Source organism: Sinohyriopsis cumingii, chromosome 16 (assembly GCF_028554795.1).
Source record: "Sinohyriopsis cumingii isolate HCF-2022 chromosome 16, ASM2855479v2, whole genome shotgun sequence".
In the NCBI taxonomy this organism is placed as follows: Eukaryota; Metazoa; Mollusca; class Bivalvia; order Unionida; family Unionidae; genus Sinohyriopsis; species Sinohyriopsis cumingii.
Window position 1 is genome coordinate 9,411,400 of NC_142976.1, and position 19,252 is coordinate 9,430,651.

Consider the following 19,252-nt stretch of genomic DNA (forward strand, 5'->3'; position numbering starts at 1 on the left):
GTTCAATACATTCGACCCTTGACTTGGGAGATGCGGAGGATAAGGGAGTTATAAAGGGAAGGGATATCAATTTAAACCAGAAATGACTAAAATACATCTTTGATTGGATCTGTGAATAAATATATGACTGGGCTTGGACAGTACTTGCTTTTGAGGCAAAACAATGAGTGATACAACCTGAAGCTGGTATTGCATCATACGTGATATGTATTGCATCATGTTATTCCTAGGAGTCATGGATGATACAATCATAACTAAGCTTACACCACTCTGCTGAACAAATTGCTCTATACCAGCTCTAGAAATCATACAGTGTCGTGCTCTCTTTATTTGTCAGTGTTTGATTTTGCAAATGGACACCTTTCTGGTTAGCCAAAGTGAGCAGAGATGCCTTGTACTTGGAGATGCCTTGTACTTGTGTAATCAATGCAGATAATTTCTGCTATGTTTGTGGTGAAGTGACGTTTGCGTCACAAAAACGCAGTATAACCACTCAGGTTAAGAAAACTTATCACCTTTATTTTGGCTGCAAAACTGGAGATCAGGACAAAAGGACACATGCTGTAACACTTGTGCAACAAATCTTCATCAGTGGTTGAACAGGAAAATGAAATCTATGCCTCTTTTAGTGTCAATGCTTTGGAGAGAGCCAACATATCATATCAGCAATTGTTACTTCTGCATGGTGCCTCCAGTTGGGAAAGGTGTGTCAAAGAAGAAAACGTGGACTGTGCATTATTAAAACATTCCATCAGCTATACGCCAGTGCCCAGCGGAGAAGGACAGCCGGTTCCTGATGCACCAGAATCATTCTTACTTGAGTCAGAGGAGGAACATTCAATGTCACATGACCCATATTTTCTCCCATTCTCCTCCTCTGAACGACGCCCCATAACACAATGTAAACTTAATGACCTTTTCATGGATTTTTAACTATCCAAGAGTAAGGGAGAGCTGTTGGGCTTCAGACTACAGTAGTGGAATTTAATTGCAGCTGATGTTAGAATATTTATGTTCAATGACCGTGAAAAGGATCTTGTCCCATTCTTCTTCACGGAAGGTAATCTTGTAGCCTGCAGCAATATCGATGGTGTGATTGCAGCCCTCAACATCGTTTATGATCCAGATGAGAGGAGACTGTTCGTTGATTCATCGAAGACAAGTCTTATATCTATTTTTCTCCATAATGGCAAAGTTTTGCTATCAATTCCAGTTGGTCATGCAGTCCATATGAAGGAAACCGATGAAAACATGACACAACATTGGAGGTGCATAAACTATGACCACCATCAGTGGCAGCTTTGTGGCGATTTGAAGGTTCTTGTTCCTTTGCTTGGTCCGCAGACTGGATACACAAAGCACTGCGGTTTTCTCTGCGAATGGGATAGCTGTGCGATTGATTCCCACTATATCGAGAGCGATTGGCCACTCCAACAGTCATTGGGGCCTGGAAGGAAAGGTGTTCAGTATCCACCACTTGTTGAATTAAGGAAGATTTTGTTACCACCCTTTTACATCAAGCTGGGTCGGATGAATAACTTTGTCAAGGCCATGGACAAAACACAAGCAACTTTCAAGTACCTCCGTGGAACATTTCCAAGGAAAAGTGAAGCTAAGATAAATGAAGGTGTCTTTGAAACTAGGAGTGCCATTGGAAACATTCAATTCACAACATAATACTAAGAAGCGATTCGACGCAATTGATAGTTGTGTGGATACATGGTTTGATCGCAGAAACATAAACGTTGTTCAACTCAACAAACAAATTATGAGCCAGTTTTCTGTCAGACCAGAGGGCTCATAAGTGCAAAAACAGACTGTTCATTTCTGAAATTCTAAAACGTATTTGCCATAAAACATTATGAAAATCATAAACTTAGAAGCCAGTTAATATTTTGGTTACGTTTGAAGAGTTTGAAAATGGCTTTGGTTCTTCTATCAACCCCTATTTTCTATTCTACTAAAAAGTCTCTAAAGAACCAACATTTTTCAAAATTGTAGAAACCAGCAAATTTTTATGAAGAGTTTTAGCTATAGCTCATAAGTGCTAAAACCACAAAAGTATTAACTATTTTCTAGCATTATCACTATATCTGTTAGAAATATCATGTCAAAAAATATCACCGCTGAAAAACCAATACGAAAAACGAGCACACCTGTTCTAGACCGCCAACATATAATTTTACAATATAAAAATCATTTATAAAAATATCACACATAAAAAAAATCCCATGTAAACGTTTTTCGATAAGACAGTCTCTAAGGTCTGTATTACGAAAGCGTAAGTACGAGCTGATTAATGATTGAAATATACAGTTGAACATAATTAAAATAAAATATTGTGACCATTTAATTGACATCTACAACGGTGATCAAAAGTCTAGAAAAGCATGAAAACTCGCGATATAGAAGTGATCAATCGCGATGTATAGACTTTATATCAAACATTTTGTTGGTGTATGGATGAATTGTGTGGTATCGTTCCTTGTAATAGGCACGCATAATTGGTTGAGAATTAAAATAAACTATGCTAAGATTCAAGGTTACATTAATGCTTGATAATTTCAGATGTACAAGGTAATGGTTGTAATGGCTGTTGCTCTGTATCCTGCAGAAGTCGAGGCACCAGTGAAGCTATGGGGATACATTAATTTTGGGCATGCCAGTCTCACTCCAACTGAATCAAAAGTTCTTGAAACTTTTTAATGCAGGATCTTTATGATTAATTTCAGCATGCAAAATGTAACAGCAATTGTCTTTTAGCTAGCGGCGATGCCCACTCAGGTCAACCCAGTTTCCATGCCTCTTTAAGGCATTGGGAAAGGAACATAGCTCCCAGGTTCTCAGCATGATACAGGCAACAATATGTTTAAAGTTCCTTTAAAATCGATCAGCCAACCATTTCCCTCATGATTTTCAAATATCAATGCTTCATTGAATGCTAAGCATTCCAAGGATTTATTGAACATGTAGAATATATTAACATCCGATTAACAGAGGTACATATCTTTGTCGGGAATATGGCTCTTGTTGTTGAGGATTTTTCTCAGTGACCATAAAATTACTTCACCTCACGAAAATTAAAACGATTCCACAAAGGCCACAAAAAGGTCCTCAAATATCTTGAAATAAAACCATCATAAAGTCCATTAATTTTGTTACATCCATAGTTGCTGTACGAGTTTTTTTTATATCTTTCTTTTGCAATGACACATTGAATTTTTTAACATTATATGCTATCTTCCATGATTCACATTTATCTCATCGTTAGTTTTAAGCCAAATACGGCAGTTTGAGTTGATTTTTAAAATGTTATATTCGTTGACAGAAAGCACAAAGAAGATGTTACATTCGATTAATTGTCCACGTGTTAGGGAAAGATACAAAAAATTCCCAATTCTACTGCAAATTCGCAATCAACATTAAAATCCACAAGTGTTGTCACCATGATTTTAGGATGTCATTGATGAAGCTATTTTGTGCAAATATTTACTGATAACACGTTTAAGACTGCATGAATCACCTTGAAGTGTTAATTGTTTATAGGTACCAAAGACACATGTCAGAATGTGGATTCCTGTGCAGATGGAGTCAATCGGTATAGATGTGCATGTCCAGCTGGTTATACAGGTAAAAGTTTAAATGACGTTAATTTATAATGGTACGATAAAAATAACTTACCAAAGTACACATAAAAAACCACACGTGAACATAAATACCAGAGATGTATAGCCCTATATCACGCAAACCTAATATTAACTCAATAACGCTATTAAAATAATAACTTGAAAAGAATTAAAGTTTAAATCTGTGTGAAAATTAAAGAAATTCACAAAAAGTATTAAAAAAATATATAAGAAAAATATACATAGCACAACAGTCAACAAAAGCACAATGCACAAATATTGACAGATGTATTTGACCAAAAAGAACCCAAAACACGTCGTTTTTGATGACTACATTTTAAGTTTACAAATGATGACTGTATTGAGACACAGTGTGACATGGTATTCTAGTAGCATACGATTCATTGGTCAGTGAGGATGAAAACAACGCGATGTGGAATTTCTTGTTGACATTTAACAATTTAAAGTTTACCAGATTTAGTAAATTAATATACAAGTTTTACTTTTGCTTTCAGATACGAAACTTATCGTCTGAATGTCTGTTACCTTTACCAGTTGAATAAACATTTAAATCACTTAAATATAAACAGACCTGAAGAAGGAAAATGTACAAACGTTAACATTCCCAAACATCATGATTCGAGATACATCAAGGGTAAAATAAAAAATAAGCAGATCGGATTTAATTTCAGGCTTTCTTTCTAATAAAGTCAGGCATATGCATTCAGCCTCAATCCAATCTTACAATAAAGGTTGTAGTTGAAACTTTCGCTTAATACACTTACTGCATCACACATTTTTATTCCATAGCCGAATTTTGAACAAAATTCCTTAGAATCCAGCATCGGATTCACATCTGAAGAAAAATGGTTTGGTTCTTTGGCAACATTTGTCCAAATCCTAAATCTCTAAGTGGTTAACACACTGAAACCAAATTTGGCTAAGCACATAATCCTAAGATGAATAGAAAAACGGGTAATCTTTCTCCTAATGCAACTAACTCTTGTCTAAGCATCGTTGCTACGGAATGTAAATAGACCTTCTCCAGTCAAACTAAGATTACTCATGATCAGATATATTGGCCTATTACACCTATGGAGAGGTAAATGGTAAATAACATGATTTTAATGCCAAAATTTGACTTAGAGTTGATAGTCCAGACTTTAGCCAAGTTTTGGATGAGCCTCGATTGCGCAGAAATTTAGCCAAAGTTTGGCCAAGAACAGATTCTCCATAGCTACCGGAACATTTGTATCAGCCTTAATAGTCCTGAACTTAACCCCAGTTGGGCTAAACCTTGAAAGTTACTGCAATACATAAATCGCAGTTTGGCTAAGCCTCGATAGTTCAGGACACGAAAGAACCTTCCCTAACAAATGTCAGTTATGTTATAGCTGATCAGAAACTTGATTCCACCAGAACTGTAAAAAGGTTTGATGTCAGAAACAACACGATTTTTTAAACACATTTTTCGCAATATGAATGAACTTTCTCCAGCCAAACCCTAGCTATGCATAACATTTCGGTTCAGTGTTGTTACATGGAAAACACGCTACACTATCCATGAGTCCAATATTTGCTAAGTCTCATTAGTTTAAAATCCAATATGGCATTTACTAAACAAAGTTGTGGCTATGCCTCCAAAATGTCATCAATGATAAAAACTGATTGATTTTGTGTTTCTGTCTTTCTCCGAGGCTCTTGGATAGGTTCTTGAGGGTTAGAACTATCCTGTAGTGAGATGGTCATGTACATTTCTCGTTTAATGACTACGTATGTACATGATTAAAGGGCGATGATGATCTTTATAGTTTTCAAGGTTTGACCCAGGCTAAACGTTCTTATGGGGATATGGAAGGACCTCGATGTTAAGCCTACTTGCCAAGAGATGCCTCAGGAAAATTAATAGTTTCGAAGCATATTCCAGTGGTCCCATTGTAATATCTATATATGTGTTAACAATTGGGGCATATATTACACGTTCCGTTCTTAGACATGTCGGATAACCAAGTCGACAGCTATTGGAAATTTGAGTAAACATGCTACAACCTTCCCAACCCACCAGAGCGAGGAAATCAAAATTCCAAGAGTGTTGTCACAATCTACGCCCATAGGAATGGCGTTGACGGAAGTATCACGTGACTATAGCTTTAACGAAGTTACAGGAGTTTAAGGACATTACATGCTCACAACTTTATATACGTAATTATGGGCGGATTTATTCTAATGTCGGAACGCTTTTAAAGGGTATACAGTTTGTATTGTTATCCTGATACGAATACTTTATCGACTGAAGGAACAACTCAATTAGTTAATTAGTAGCAAGTCTTTCATTAGACCGTTATGATGCATTCATGTACCAGGTTAGACAGCATATTAAAGGTACTCCCCATGCAAATATTTCGAATTGAGGGGTTCTGTGTCTAATTTACACATTTTTCTCTGAAATGGCACATATAAAATACATAAATCAAGATTACCGAGTATGTTATAATTTTAATGTACAGCCAAAGCCCATTATAATGCCACATGCATTACAGCCACCCTCGCATATCACAAATCAGTTGCCCAGAATAGATTTCCATGCTCTATAATTCCCTAGTTACAATGCTACCCTCGAATAACGCCATCCAGTAGATTAATATTTGTGCAAAAGTTATGTCATTTTCACTACACTAATGCTCTTACAATGCGAATTCACAATGCTTTTAATTAAGGTTCTCCTTTTTCAAACAAGTATTTCAACTGGTGGCTTAAACTGACATCTATTTATCTCACAGAAACCAATCCTATTACTGAACAACGTTAATGATTTTTGCCAATCGCATCATAAATAAAAGGTTTACTTGTTTTTATGGATAATGGCTGATTTTAACTTATTTTCAGAGGGGTGGGTGGTGGGGTGGTGGATGGTGTTTGCTTAGAATACTTGGATGTCAAGATTGCTAAGTCTTATAGACCTAACTCCGTTGTTCTGTTATTAGAAAAATGGATGTATTAATGTATAGTTCGATTAGACAGATGTGTAGAAAAATAACCACTTTCCATCAGTGTTTGACACTGTTAATCTAGAGCAGTAAATATTGAGTTTATTTTTTTTGTGGTGCAATTTAAAAAGTAAAAAAGTAACTTTTGATTTTAATCTTTTTAATTTTTCAGACTGTTTAAACTTATTACATTTTTCAGGAAAAGTTCATAAATTAGCAGGAGTAGATATACATAAAAAATAATTTCAAATGATTTCTCAATGTAGGGTCTCATTCACCTCCCCTAAAAATGAACGTTCCCTACAGTTTTCTTTGCATTTGGATGGTTAATAATGTGCCATCAAAAGTTTTAAGATGCATGAGGTTCGCCCCGTGGGTCCACACTTAGAGTTCCATCACATAAACAAATTGCCTGCTTGTTTACGACACCCCTAGTTCCCCTCCCCCGAAAACGAAGCCAAGCAAAATAATAACACCACCACCAACAACAGCAAAAAACATGATCCGCTGAGTTTTGCGAAAGACAAGGATAAACAGTGTCTACTAGATATTCTTGACATAGATTGAGAATATCATTTTTTAAAGTGTCATCTATTCTTTTATTTCACGTGCCATGTATTGCATATGGTTGGGATTGTATCACGTTGCATCTGCATATATGATATCTCAGTACATTATTAGCATTGTTACTATTCATCCAGATTCATCCAGCCTACACAAATAAAACATCACACATTAACGTGTGAATTGGTAAATCTTCAACTCAAAACGTATTGTCTTTTCTCCATACAAATCGGTACACATATAGCTACATTGCTAATGCAGTGATCAGTGATGTGTACTTGCGATATTAAATCCAATAGTCTTTTGTATGCACAATACACAGATATTTCCTCCAGTAAAAGAATGTATTTTTTTAATTGTCCAGGTCCTGTGCAAGTAATTTCCGACTTCTATTCCAACCATATGTCAAATTTCAATCTTGAATGCACTCTGCAAATATTCTCTAAATTTTCATTTCTACCAACGCAATCCCATTCTGATCAGCTCTCTGAGACACATTATAGTTTTAATTTCTGATAGTTAGCAGAGAGCATTCAGTTCAACTATATATGGATCAATCAGTCAGCAAGTTAGAGCCCATACTTCATGGGCCGATTAATTATTTAGCGTTATCAGAATGATTTCTCCAATAGGGGTCGTATTTCAATATGTTGTTGTGGTATTATGAGGAAAGCAGTATGAAAAAGAAATTAAGATTGATGAAAACTATGGACATTGTATATTTTGTTTTAAGATAACTTTTACATCCTCCCAACAGTTTGTCTACGTCACTGGCAAGTTTCAACAGCAGGCTTAGCTTGACACAAGACGCAACCAATACACAATAAAAGTTAAATTACATGACAACGTGTGTTTTGGATGTGTTTTGGAATTTTAACGTAGCTTTAACAATTTTTCAGTCATATCGCTACCACGTCTGCAATGTGGCAGTTTATAGTGATGTCTAGCACTGGGGCATCAGGCCGAAGACATGTAGCATGATGTCCCACCAAGTCACATTATCCTGACACCAGGCCGACCAGTCCTAACACTAACCTCTTAATGCTGAGCGCCAAGCGAGGCAGCTGTTAGTACCATTTTTGTAAGTATTTGGTATGACTCGGCTGAGGATTGAACCCACGACCTCCCGCATCCGAGGCGGACGCTCTAACCACTAAAGCAAATTATGGAGATATATTGTGACGTTTATATTTTAAGATTATCATTTTCGTTTCGACATCATCGTTGTTTAAAGGATTTTGCTGTAAAATTGGCAGTTAAATAATGATTTAGAAGATACGTGCGATAACGTTTTGTATATTTACTCACTTTATGTGACATTCTTTAAACCTGTGGAGTAAAGCAAATAAGTCAGGTTTTAGGATGAGGTTTCCTACTGACACACATCCAGATCTGCCAGAAGGATTTTATTGAAAACGTGCATGCTAAATTTGTGGTCATGTAGAAGAAGGTGTTACGTTTTTCGTCTGGCACAGTTATTACAAATGGGTGCTTTAAAAAGGTGATGGGGGCAGCTTTTTATTAATTTCAACATCTGGAACGAGTTAATGGGTTGAGGCTGACTCAGCGTTTCTGCAGATGCTGAATAAAGGTTGACATTTTATGCATGATTACCGTTTCAGCGGATTTCGAAAAGTATTCTTAAGATCGTTCACCTGGCTGACATTTTTGAAGAGACAAAATGCAAGGACAGCTGGAAAAGAAATTTGGCTTTGAATGACTCCTGATAACATTTATGTTTCTATTTTCTTTCCATCTACACCAACAGTAACCATATTTCATTAAGGATGAAACGCCTTCATCCCAGGGCCCTTTTCTCGAATTTGGGCATCTGTCAAACAGTTTTAAGGAATCCTGAAGTCAGTAACTCTGGACGTGTTTGATAGTAGCTCTGTATAATTTATAAAAGTTCAAAACCTTTTATGCCGGGACATTTTATTTTAAATTGGGCCAAATTTCTTTTCAGCGGCTTTGAAGAAAAGGATTTAATTTTGTTTAGTAATAGCAGCCATTTTACAATGGAGATCACTTGTTTCAACATGAAAAGCTTAAATGTTAGAGTTCTTTCTATGACATTTAGTCAATTTCACTTTAGTCGCTTTTGTAATTAAACCATTTTCATTATTTCTAATTTTATAGCCGAACATCATCATTTGTATAACCTGAAAAGCCTTTATTGTAAAATGAGCTTAATACATTTTGGTCTGATTCTCACTAGCTGTGTTTGTTTAAAAGTTATTTGAATGTTTTCTCGTTTTGGTTGCATCAGCTATATATGTTGGCGGATCAGTTTCAGTCCTATTACTGAACTACGTTGATGATTTTTGCCTAAGGTTTTCAGGGCACATGGGCGAACAGCATGGGTTAATTAACTTGCCTGGTGTGCGAGACGATACTATCTATTTGACTATTAAGCTGAAACTTGTATTGGTCAGTTAATACTGGTTTACGTTAATTATTTCAATCCAAACAAATCTGGTTGAAATTTGATCTCCATGGCTTTTACCAAGTTCAAGTGTCAGCTCCAGATTGCTAGTTCTTGATTGTAAGATTCGGGTACTTTGGTTTCTGCATAGCAAACGCACTTACTTATTATCGCTTTTTTAAACATAGTTTGTTTAGCGCTTGTTGTTGATAAGACCTCGCCTAACGTTCATTTTTAACGTTCTGGATTTTCATTTAGAGTTATAGCCGATGATTGTACTATCCGTCCACTTTTGTCTTTACACAATAACTACCTAAATTATTATTGCATCTCGACCAAATTTAATATCCAGATTAATTTCTACGAGGCCTTGGCCGAGTTTAACTATGAGCTTTCTGTATCATATTTCAGCAGATCCTGCCTTTAACTCTTACTCCCACCCTTATTTCCGCGCAAAAACATTCTTAATTGATTTTGCATATTTAACAAAATTAGCTTTGTAACTTGCCATGGATGAGACTTTAGTTGTCAGAATTCCTCCTGATCGTTTTTGCAGAGTTATTAATATACGACACGTCCCATATCAATTAAATTTAACGTGTGAAATTATTTCATAACAGTTTGATACACTTTAGATATATGATTGTTTGACTAAAATCTGCAAGCTGATACAGAATCTACTGACAAAATAGTTTTTTTTTCTTCCTATTCGTCTATACAATTAATGGATCTTTTGTGTGACTTGAGATTTTAAAAGTACTCCTTTTACCATTCAAGTCAATTAGAAACCAGGGTTGTTAATTGTCTTGTTACAGTGTTGGTGGTGGTGGTGGATTCTTGTTATAGCAGTATATATTTCATACACTTTGAGAAGCATTTCTTGTTTGTACTGTAACATTTTACATTGTATCATTGTCAAGTGTGGCATTAATGATAATCAATGGTACTATATTTTTTAAACAAAGAATCGCACATACATGCAATATTGATAACAATACTAAAGGTTTTAAAAGAAAATAATTATGCGTGCAGGCTCTAAACAAACTCATTCATCTACTAGTCAATCTACACACACACACACACACACACACACACACACACACACATTTTGTGAAAGAATTGAGGCTCAAACCATCTTATCTGAATTTGTTTTTAAAAGCTGTTTATTAAGATTGCGATGAAGACATCACTGAATTTAAGGCGAGAAAAGTTTATCGCTTATGATTCAAATTTGAGCACACAAGTTATGATCGTGTGATTGACGCATCGAAAAAGTCGACAAAAAGAATAGTTTATTTCCATCGAATTTATTCAAATATCACATACTATTTTTTCTTGTGTCAGTGTCAATTGGCTTTAATTTAATATATGACTGAAATAAATGACTAAAAACATCCATTCAGCATTGTTCATTAATGCTAATTGATTTACTGATGCACGTGTAATTTATATATAAAATATTTTTTATCCACATTAGATCTTATAGATATTGTTTTCGTCTCTCTGTAATTTACAATAACGCAAGCATATACGGTCGGGCTTGAAATATAACTCATTTTCTTCCTTTGAATAGCGTGGGGATAAATCATTCAGATGTTTACTCAAACCATCTTCAGATTCAACCAGTTAATCAATCACTATTTCAATATTCATTTTAATTTCAGTCCTAAATTTCAGACTACCATCCTATTATATAAGTTTTCAGCACGGTTTACAAGTACAGTTTTATAAAAAAAAAGATTCTATTATCGATCAATTCAAATGTTTAGTGCATAGTAATACAGTCATTTAACCAATAAAAGTGATGATATGATGAATTACTGAACGATGACGTTTGCATGTATTTGTCAATCAGCTCATTAGAAAGTATACATGAAACCAATACGTGATATTTAGCCTCAATGCATGCTTTATTTGACAATATTTGCACAAATCTGTTTATTACAGTTCATACCAAAATGCTTCCTATATTATCCATAAACATAAGCAATAACATAAGTTAGCTCATGCAATATACCCTATATGTTTTTAAAGGTTATACTTTCAATTGCTGATAATGGGAACAGGTAGAAGAATTGGTAATATCACAGGCGTGGATCAAAGATTTCTTTCTGTGATGGTTCAGTTCGAAAAGGGGTTATTCGCTTTGCTTAAAATATTAACATTTCTTGATCACTGACAAATGTTCTATTAGAACGAGACCTAAAGCCACTCTAAATCCGCCACTGTACCACTATGCCAGTTCCATGTCATACTATTTGACCAATCCCATAAATCCGCCACTGTACCACTATGCCAGTTCCATGGCATACTATCTGACCAATCCCATAAATCCGCCACTGTACCAATATGCCGGTTCCATGGCATACTATTTGATCAATCACTAAAATTACGATATAAGTAATTAAGTTTATTTTGATAGGTCTGAAAATTGAAATACAGAAATCAACATAATTTTGAAACGCATAGGCAAGGTCACTCTTCAGTTTCATGTAGACTATTGGTAGGTGCAATTCATTGTTTGTAAACTTTAAAATTTTTCCTAATATATACTAAAGAAGAGATTTTCACACTGTTTCATTTTAATGGTGTTGAAGGCTTAAGAAAGGTTAACAAATCGAAATCAAATAGTCCTTTCCAGGTTTTGCTTTGAGAGTCACCTACTTTTAAACTAAAGTCACAAGAATGACTCTCCCCACACTGTCTTTATAGTGAGAATCTGTATGAGGAGACCAGACAAATGTCATGTAATGATTCACGCCTATCAGTGGAAAGGGCTGGTCAGGATGATTTTTACATATATATGCTTAAGTAGACTTTATCACTGATATCGTACTATATGACCAACATAAAGATTCTGGCATTCTGATTGATATAATGTAGATTATAAATATTTTATATCTCAACTCCACGTGCTTAAACTCCACATTCATTGTTAACATACTCTGCTGAGGTGCTGTTTTCTGTCGGAAAGTTAACACTACATATTTTGTGTAACGTCTCCCATATATTAAACCATTGGACAATTTTAACATAGGATTTCCCTCAGGTCCTTCAAGTGTCCTCACGTGTAAACCTAGGGTGTAGTGTTATTCAATAAAACCCTGACGTGCCCAATGTAAATACTTTAGAGGTGTGACTGCAGACCTGCACATGGGCGGCTCAGTGGACCGAAACAGTAGTGCAACACAACGATTGTGTAGCCCTTTTTAATATCACTCTGCTTACCTTAATAGCAAGATGAAGAGGCTAGAAAAGGTTTCCGAAACATTGCCTGCTTCACGTTACTCTATTCAACATACCGTGGCTTATGGGATCCCAAATTAGCGGTCGAATTCTAAGAAGAAGACAAAGGCGGTGAAACTCACCATCGATGCCTGGAATGTGCGCACAATAATAAACATACACCAGAGAGAATAACAACTTTAGGTGGTAGAGAACTGGTCTGATTCAACATTCAGATAGCAGCCTTGCTTGAAACTTGCCCACCAGAGGAAGGACAACTCACCGAAGCTGGAGTCAACTACACCGCCTGCTGGAGTGAAGAAGAGCAATGTGAATCTGGTGTTTGGTATGCCATCAAATCACAGCTTGTTAGGATCTCATAAATCTACCAGAAGACGTGACTAATGCCAATAAGACATCTGCTGTTTGGAAATATGCATGCAACTATTATCAGCGCCTATGCACTCACCATGACCAACCCAGATGAGATCAGAGACAAATTATATGAAGATCACGAGTCTCTTATCGCAGTAGTACCGAAGGCAGACAAACTCATCATCGATGCTAGAGTTGTCTCGAATCATCAAATATCGCTGGTGTTATTGGAAAATGGATTTGGCAGATTCAACAACCACAAACTCTTCCTACTGAGGACGTGTGCTGTATAAGGCTTCCTATTCACCCAGCACCACCGCCTGCCAAACTGCAACAAGACACCATGGTAAAACCCATGCTCAAATCATTGATATTTCGAAATCAAGTATTAAACAGATAAAAGATTCACATATAATTTTGACAGTTATTTGCCACATAATGATGGTCACATTCTGTATAAATTACTCACTGGCTAACATATAACTATAAAATAATTATTTTAAAAGTTTGGATACTCTTTAACTCATATGTACGCTTTAGAATATCAGAATGCACAGACTGCATTTCTCAACAACTGTATTTAAGCTTTATTCGTCCAAGAATATCGTAATTCACTGGGTCAGTAACGTAAAAATCTTGAAGCAAATTAGGTGAAAATAAGGAAATGTACTAACAAACACACATCATCAAGAATAAAAATTAAAACTGTCAAATTTTTATGAAAGAAATTGATATTTAAATTGAGGAAGTAAAATTAACTTTCTTTGACTATAATCGCTTTAGGATACGAAGTAGTTTTTATATGTTGTTATGTATTTAAAAACGTATATTAATGTAAATTTAATAGAGCAAATATAATCACAGTTCAGGCTTGCATATATATGGCTTGGAAACTTTGTTTTCTAATTATGTTTATTTGTGTTTTTTATGTTTAGTTTTTATAAGTGATATTTTATGCTGGGTAATACGATTGTGACCTTCAAAAATATACATACTAATTTTGAGTGCTGGATTTTGAGAGCTGAATTTGCTTCACGTGAGATTTTTTAAAAGATATACAATGTAGGTATTAACTTAATGGCTTTAGGCCTTCACACTTAGCATACATTTTAACTTTTATGAGTCCATGGTTCCGCAGAACATTAGCTTAGAAGTTTGGAAAAATGCTTGATTGTGTAAAGTTTAAACTATACAAATTTTGTTTAGGTTTCTTTGAGAGTTATGAATAATACTGAAGACTGGGTTGATAGCAAAAACATAACCTTTAAACGCAAAAGCACATTCAAAATATACCAGATTCTAAGGGAAAGTTATGTCCAACACGTATCCTGAAATGATAATATTTTTCATGATGATATTTGCTGTATAGAAATATATTGACTTCTTAGTACTGGAAAAATCAAGATTATTGTACCGTGCTTATGAGTCCAAGGTTAGTTAAGACTTGGTCTTAGATGAAGGACAATTTTGTGATTATTTCTGGAGTTGGGACAATGGTTGTGTTTTGGCGCTCAACCCCCATGCAGCATACTTGAGTTTGATCAAAATACTCATCGTTAATTGTCATAGTTAAATGTAATACAGTTATTCTTAAAATATACTGAGGAATTCTTTGCTACTTTCTACAGATACATCAGTTTTGTATTTAGATACATTTAGGAATGGAATCATAGTTTACGCGTAACTGGCCTGCACACATATTCTGTACGTTACAGCAAGTGGAGCCGGCTGCGTCTGCTTTAACACCCCAGCTGTGTATAATTACACTGTTCTGCATGACAAGGGAGTCCAGATACAAGATGGACAGAGAAGTATCCAGTTTGAAGTGAAGGCCTGTAGTGACGTTCACGTGTTGCTCATGAAGTCATGTACAGACCAAGACAACAACGTGTACGAGATTGTCTTAGGTAAGCTGTTAAAAATAAAACATTGTCATGGTTGAGCTACTTAACGTCTAAGCTGACACTTTTATGAATTATATAACCAGAATATATTGATAGAAGTAGCAGTAATTTTCATTAGTTTCTGATTTCCAAGAATTATTGATTGGGAAAGATTTTGATATTTTCACACCTTATATTAGATAAGATTCGTAGATTAAAACATTACTGAGCCAATCAGGAAGGAGATAAAAGGTGACAAAAAGAAGAAAAGAAACATATTCTGTTATAGTAACATGCTGTTTATCCTAAAGATTTCCTGACAATGAAGAATGCTACATGCTTTCAACATAACCACACTCATTATTTTAATTAAGCATCCTTGATACATTAATATGTAATGATTTTATACATTTAATAAATCAGTTAGTTTGATGCAGTGTTTATGAATGCAACATACAATAAAGCTTTGTTCCTTTTTCTGTCTCACAAATCCACCAATAATGCACGATAAATTGGAACATACTTGCATATCTTCCCATTGGTTTGAAAGTTCATATGGCTGCATAAAAAAGATGAATTGCACAGTTTGTTTTATCTAGTGTGGTTTTTTCACACTGGGGTTATTGCATATGAAGGTGGCTTGGATCATTCAGTTATAGTGGACTTGGCAACTATTCGCATAATATTAAATCATAACTAGTGCAACTTTCGTTTTGCCTTGACAAGAATAACATATTCTGAAATTTCTGAACAATTTCTTTGTAAAAGAGCATGGCTTCTCAATTTAATATTATCTATAATAGATCAATGATAAAGAATACAATTAGGGCTTCTTGTTTGGTTAAATGTAGGGAATTAAATATATGGCTCTCAAGGAATCAAGTTTTCAAATTCACCATTCTCAGCAGTCTATATATCTTGTACCAGTTGAAAACTAATAAACAATTGAGTTTATGACACTGATTTTGATTTTAAAAAATGCATATACCAATTATTAGAAAACTATTATGAATATTTTGTATTTCCCAAAATGGCCTATCAATATTAAAACTTCCCATATTTGGACCATGGTGCACACTGATGATATACTTTCTTCTAATGTATTTATTGAGGTATTATAAGTATCAGTAGTAATGTGAGACGATATGGCCCGTCAAGGAAATTAAAATTACGCCTTAGGTTATCATGCGTGAGACCATCTGGCCCCGTATGAGAATGATGTTAAGTTTTAAAAGCGTGGGACTCTGAGTCTGCAGAAGAATGATTATCAAAATGTTTTACATAGGTTGAACATCGAGGGTACAATGTTATACTTTTAAAATTGGTTGACCTCATATGTGGTTACATTTTTACATTGTTAAAAGTTGTTGACGTCAGATAGCATACATACTATCTATCCAACACGCCGTTTGTAGTGTTGGCAGGAATTCAAGCTAGCGATTTTGAAGAAGACATTATTGACCAATATAAAAAACAATCTACCTTCACTTGAAGAAGAAACTCATAATCAGCCAAGAAATAAAGTCGTTCAGTAGAATATTGTTTTCACATTCGAGCTGCCCAAATGTGACTTCCAGGAAACGTAAAACGTCGCCTTAACTTACACTGTCGAATTTAAACTGTTTAAATCCCAATGGATGTGATGTCTTTACATATACTGTTAATACATTTGCCAGAATAATCTATTGATAATCGAAAGCACACACAAGACACGGCCTCCAAAATTAAAAGAAATCTTTTTATCTTGTGGAATCTTTTAACAGTACATGGTAATCCACTGTTTTGAACAGTCATTTAATTTTTTCATGGAATTTGGTGTAACACGTACGACTTAAGTTGTGGCATGGCAAGTTTTACAATGCCCTCGTAGTTTATCAATTTCTGTCCATTCGATTATTTTCAAAGTAATCAGTCGTCTTATAACAATCAGATAAAACGATTATAAAGTCTATACCGTTTCGGATGCAATTGTAAATTTTACATTCTACAAAGTAGTTGTAAATGCGTTCTTGCAGCTCGGAAGAAAGACTACTCTCATTAAAACTGTCTTTTTTGACACGAATGGCATGTGATCACTTGAATATTTTGAAGCGAAGAAGCTTTTTTCTTTAATAGTAATTAGATACAAAAGGTTAAACATTTATGGCATAGGAGATGCAATTGTTCTTTTCGTAAACAATATATTTTCTAACCTCACAAACGTGAAATTTTGTTGCAATTGGTATGAACATGTTATCCACAAACAATTACAAGTAATTCATAACAGTAAAATAGTGTGCATCACTTGCAAATAAATGTTGATTTCAAGTAAAAATCTAATAATCTAAACTATAAACGAGATATATTTGCAACTATGCTAGTGGTAAAAGAATAGAGGGTTCGAACGATGGTATTGTTTTCATCTTTAAATGTTCAGCATTACAAAGGTATAAATTAAGTTAATTGAAATTCGTCTCTACAAATGAAATACGGAAGCTAAATGTTTTGATAAATATAACAAATAGTGATCCACATTGTTTGTATGTAGATGATTTGCTGAAATAGTGTATGATCATTGCAGTGCAGTCTTTTGTTGTGTGTACTTCCTCAAACCAAGCCAGATATCACGATTAATAGTTTAAAATGATAATAGGTATGTTAATACTTGATGTGTTTTATTGATCAAATAAATATTATATGGATTCTGTAAGTAGTTATCTCAATTTGAAACCTTGAAAATAAGACATATTTGAAAGGATTTCTGCAGATAAATTAAAAATGTTGATGGATCTTAGTCTCCTCTTTTATGCACTATAGAACACAACATTCAGGATTATTTTAATGAATGAAGTGTGCGGCTCATGAAAGCTGAATTCGCGGCTGCGTCGATAAATTGGTCTGTAGTAACTGAGTCATAAATAAAATCAAATTTTAGTTTTGTATTTGCTATTAATTGATTGGGCAATTATCCGAAAGTATCTGAAGTATCCGTGTCACATTCCAAAGAAATGTTTTCCTATTAAATCATCCAATAGAAACGTGAAATAAAATCATTCCTGTTTAATATGTATGTTGACAAAAATGGTAAGTAGTCTGATCTTGTTTTCTTTTGATGACATATTGTGCTACTAAATCTACGTTGAATTGTTTTGAACAAAATACGATTGCACAAATATCGCAGTGTAGATTCAAACTTAAGTAGCTCATACAAACCTAGCCTTGATGCATATTTAATATATGTCCCGTTGTGGGCTTTTACGACTTTAATAATTTAAGCCCCATCTCTAAAATTGACAAATAAGCCAATGCCATCCAAATATGCATGATATGGTTTAGAGCGACAATCGTAAACTATTATATATACAAGCATTAGTTTAGGTTCACTATTAAATTCATTTATTTTGTATTTTCTTTTTTATATCTAGTGCCTAGAGCAAGACACTTGATGACGATTTCTCTATTCAATTTAGATTTGAATGTATGTTCCGTTTATTTCGTTGTTAAGACTTTAATTAATTATAATAATCAAGGCTTGATCGTTTTAAATAATCTTTTTTAGTTTTAACTACAAATATTTCTCCATCCCTAGTTATTTTTTCAAGTCAGATACACGTCTTACATAGGTCTTTATAATTATCAATTTATGCGATAATACCTTGTAAAAGATCGTTAGTATTAACCAGTCGACCAACATATTCTTTTGTACCTGTGTTTAGTTGTTCAGCCTCAGTACATCTGTTGTTGCTACATTCACAAATATAGGATATATAGCCATTTTGACGGGCTCACTCAGCCCTACAATAAATAAACATTGTTTTATTAACTTTCAGGTAGCCTTCAAAAAAATTTATTTTGTTGTTGTCCGTTTTTGTTGTTATTCATCTTAAACCATTCTTCCGCAAGTCTGACGGAGCATTTGTGTTAGATGTTTTTTTATTGTTGAAGATTATTTTCCCTGTGTTAAAGCGAATACTGAAAATACATTAATTCAAAAGTTATTAACGAATTAGTTGAAGGGCTGAAATAATCGTTTAATTGAAAGGTATCATAATAGTTGCTATAGTCGCTGTTATTTGGATAACAATATCAACTGTTGTTCTCTCTACGACAAATTTGGTAAGGTTATATATGATATAGTTGTGCGGGAGATGCCATTCCTGCAAGAAGCAAAGATATTCGCTTATCGAC

General features: G+C 34.6%; 1 protein-coding gene across 1 annotated transcript in view; it reads left to right on the top strand.

Annotated features, from left to right (window-relative positions):
- The window catches only part of LOC149779918 (uncharacterized), a 34,210-nt gene that overhangs the window by 1,896 nt on the left and 13,062 nt on the right, over window positions 1-19,252 (top strand). The window contains exons 2-3 of the mRNA XM_089936616.1: window positions 3,547-3,630; window positions 14,918-15,109. Coding sequence (XP_089792742.1) covers window positions 3,547-3,630; window positions 14,918-15,109 — 276 coding nt within the window. The remainder of the gene's footprint in view (window positions 1-3,546; window positions 3,631-14,917; window positions 15,110-19,252) is intronic.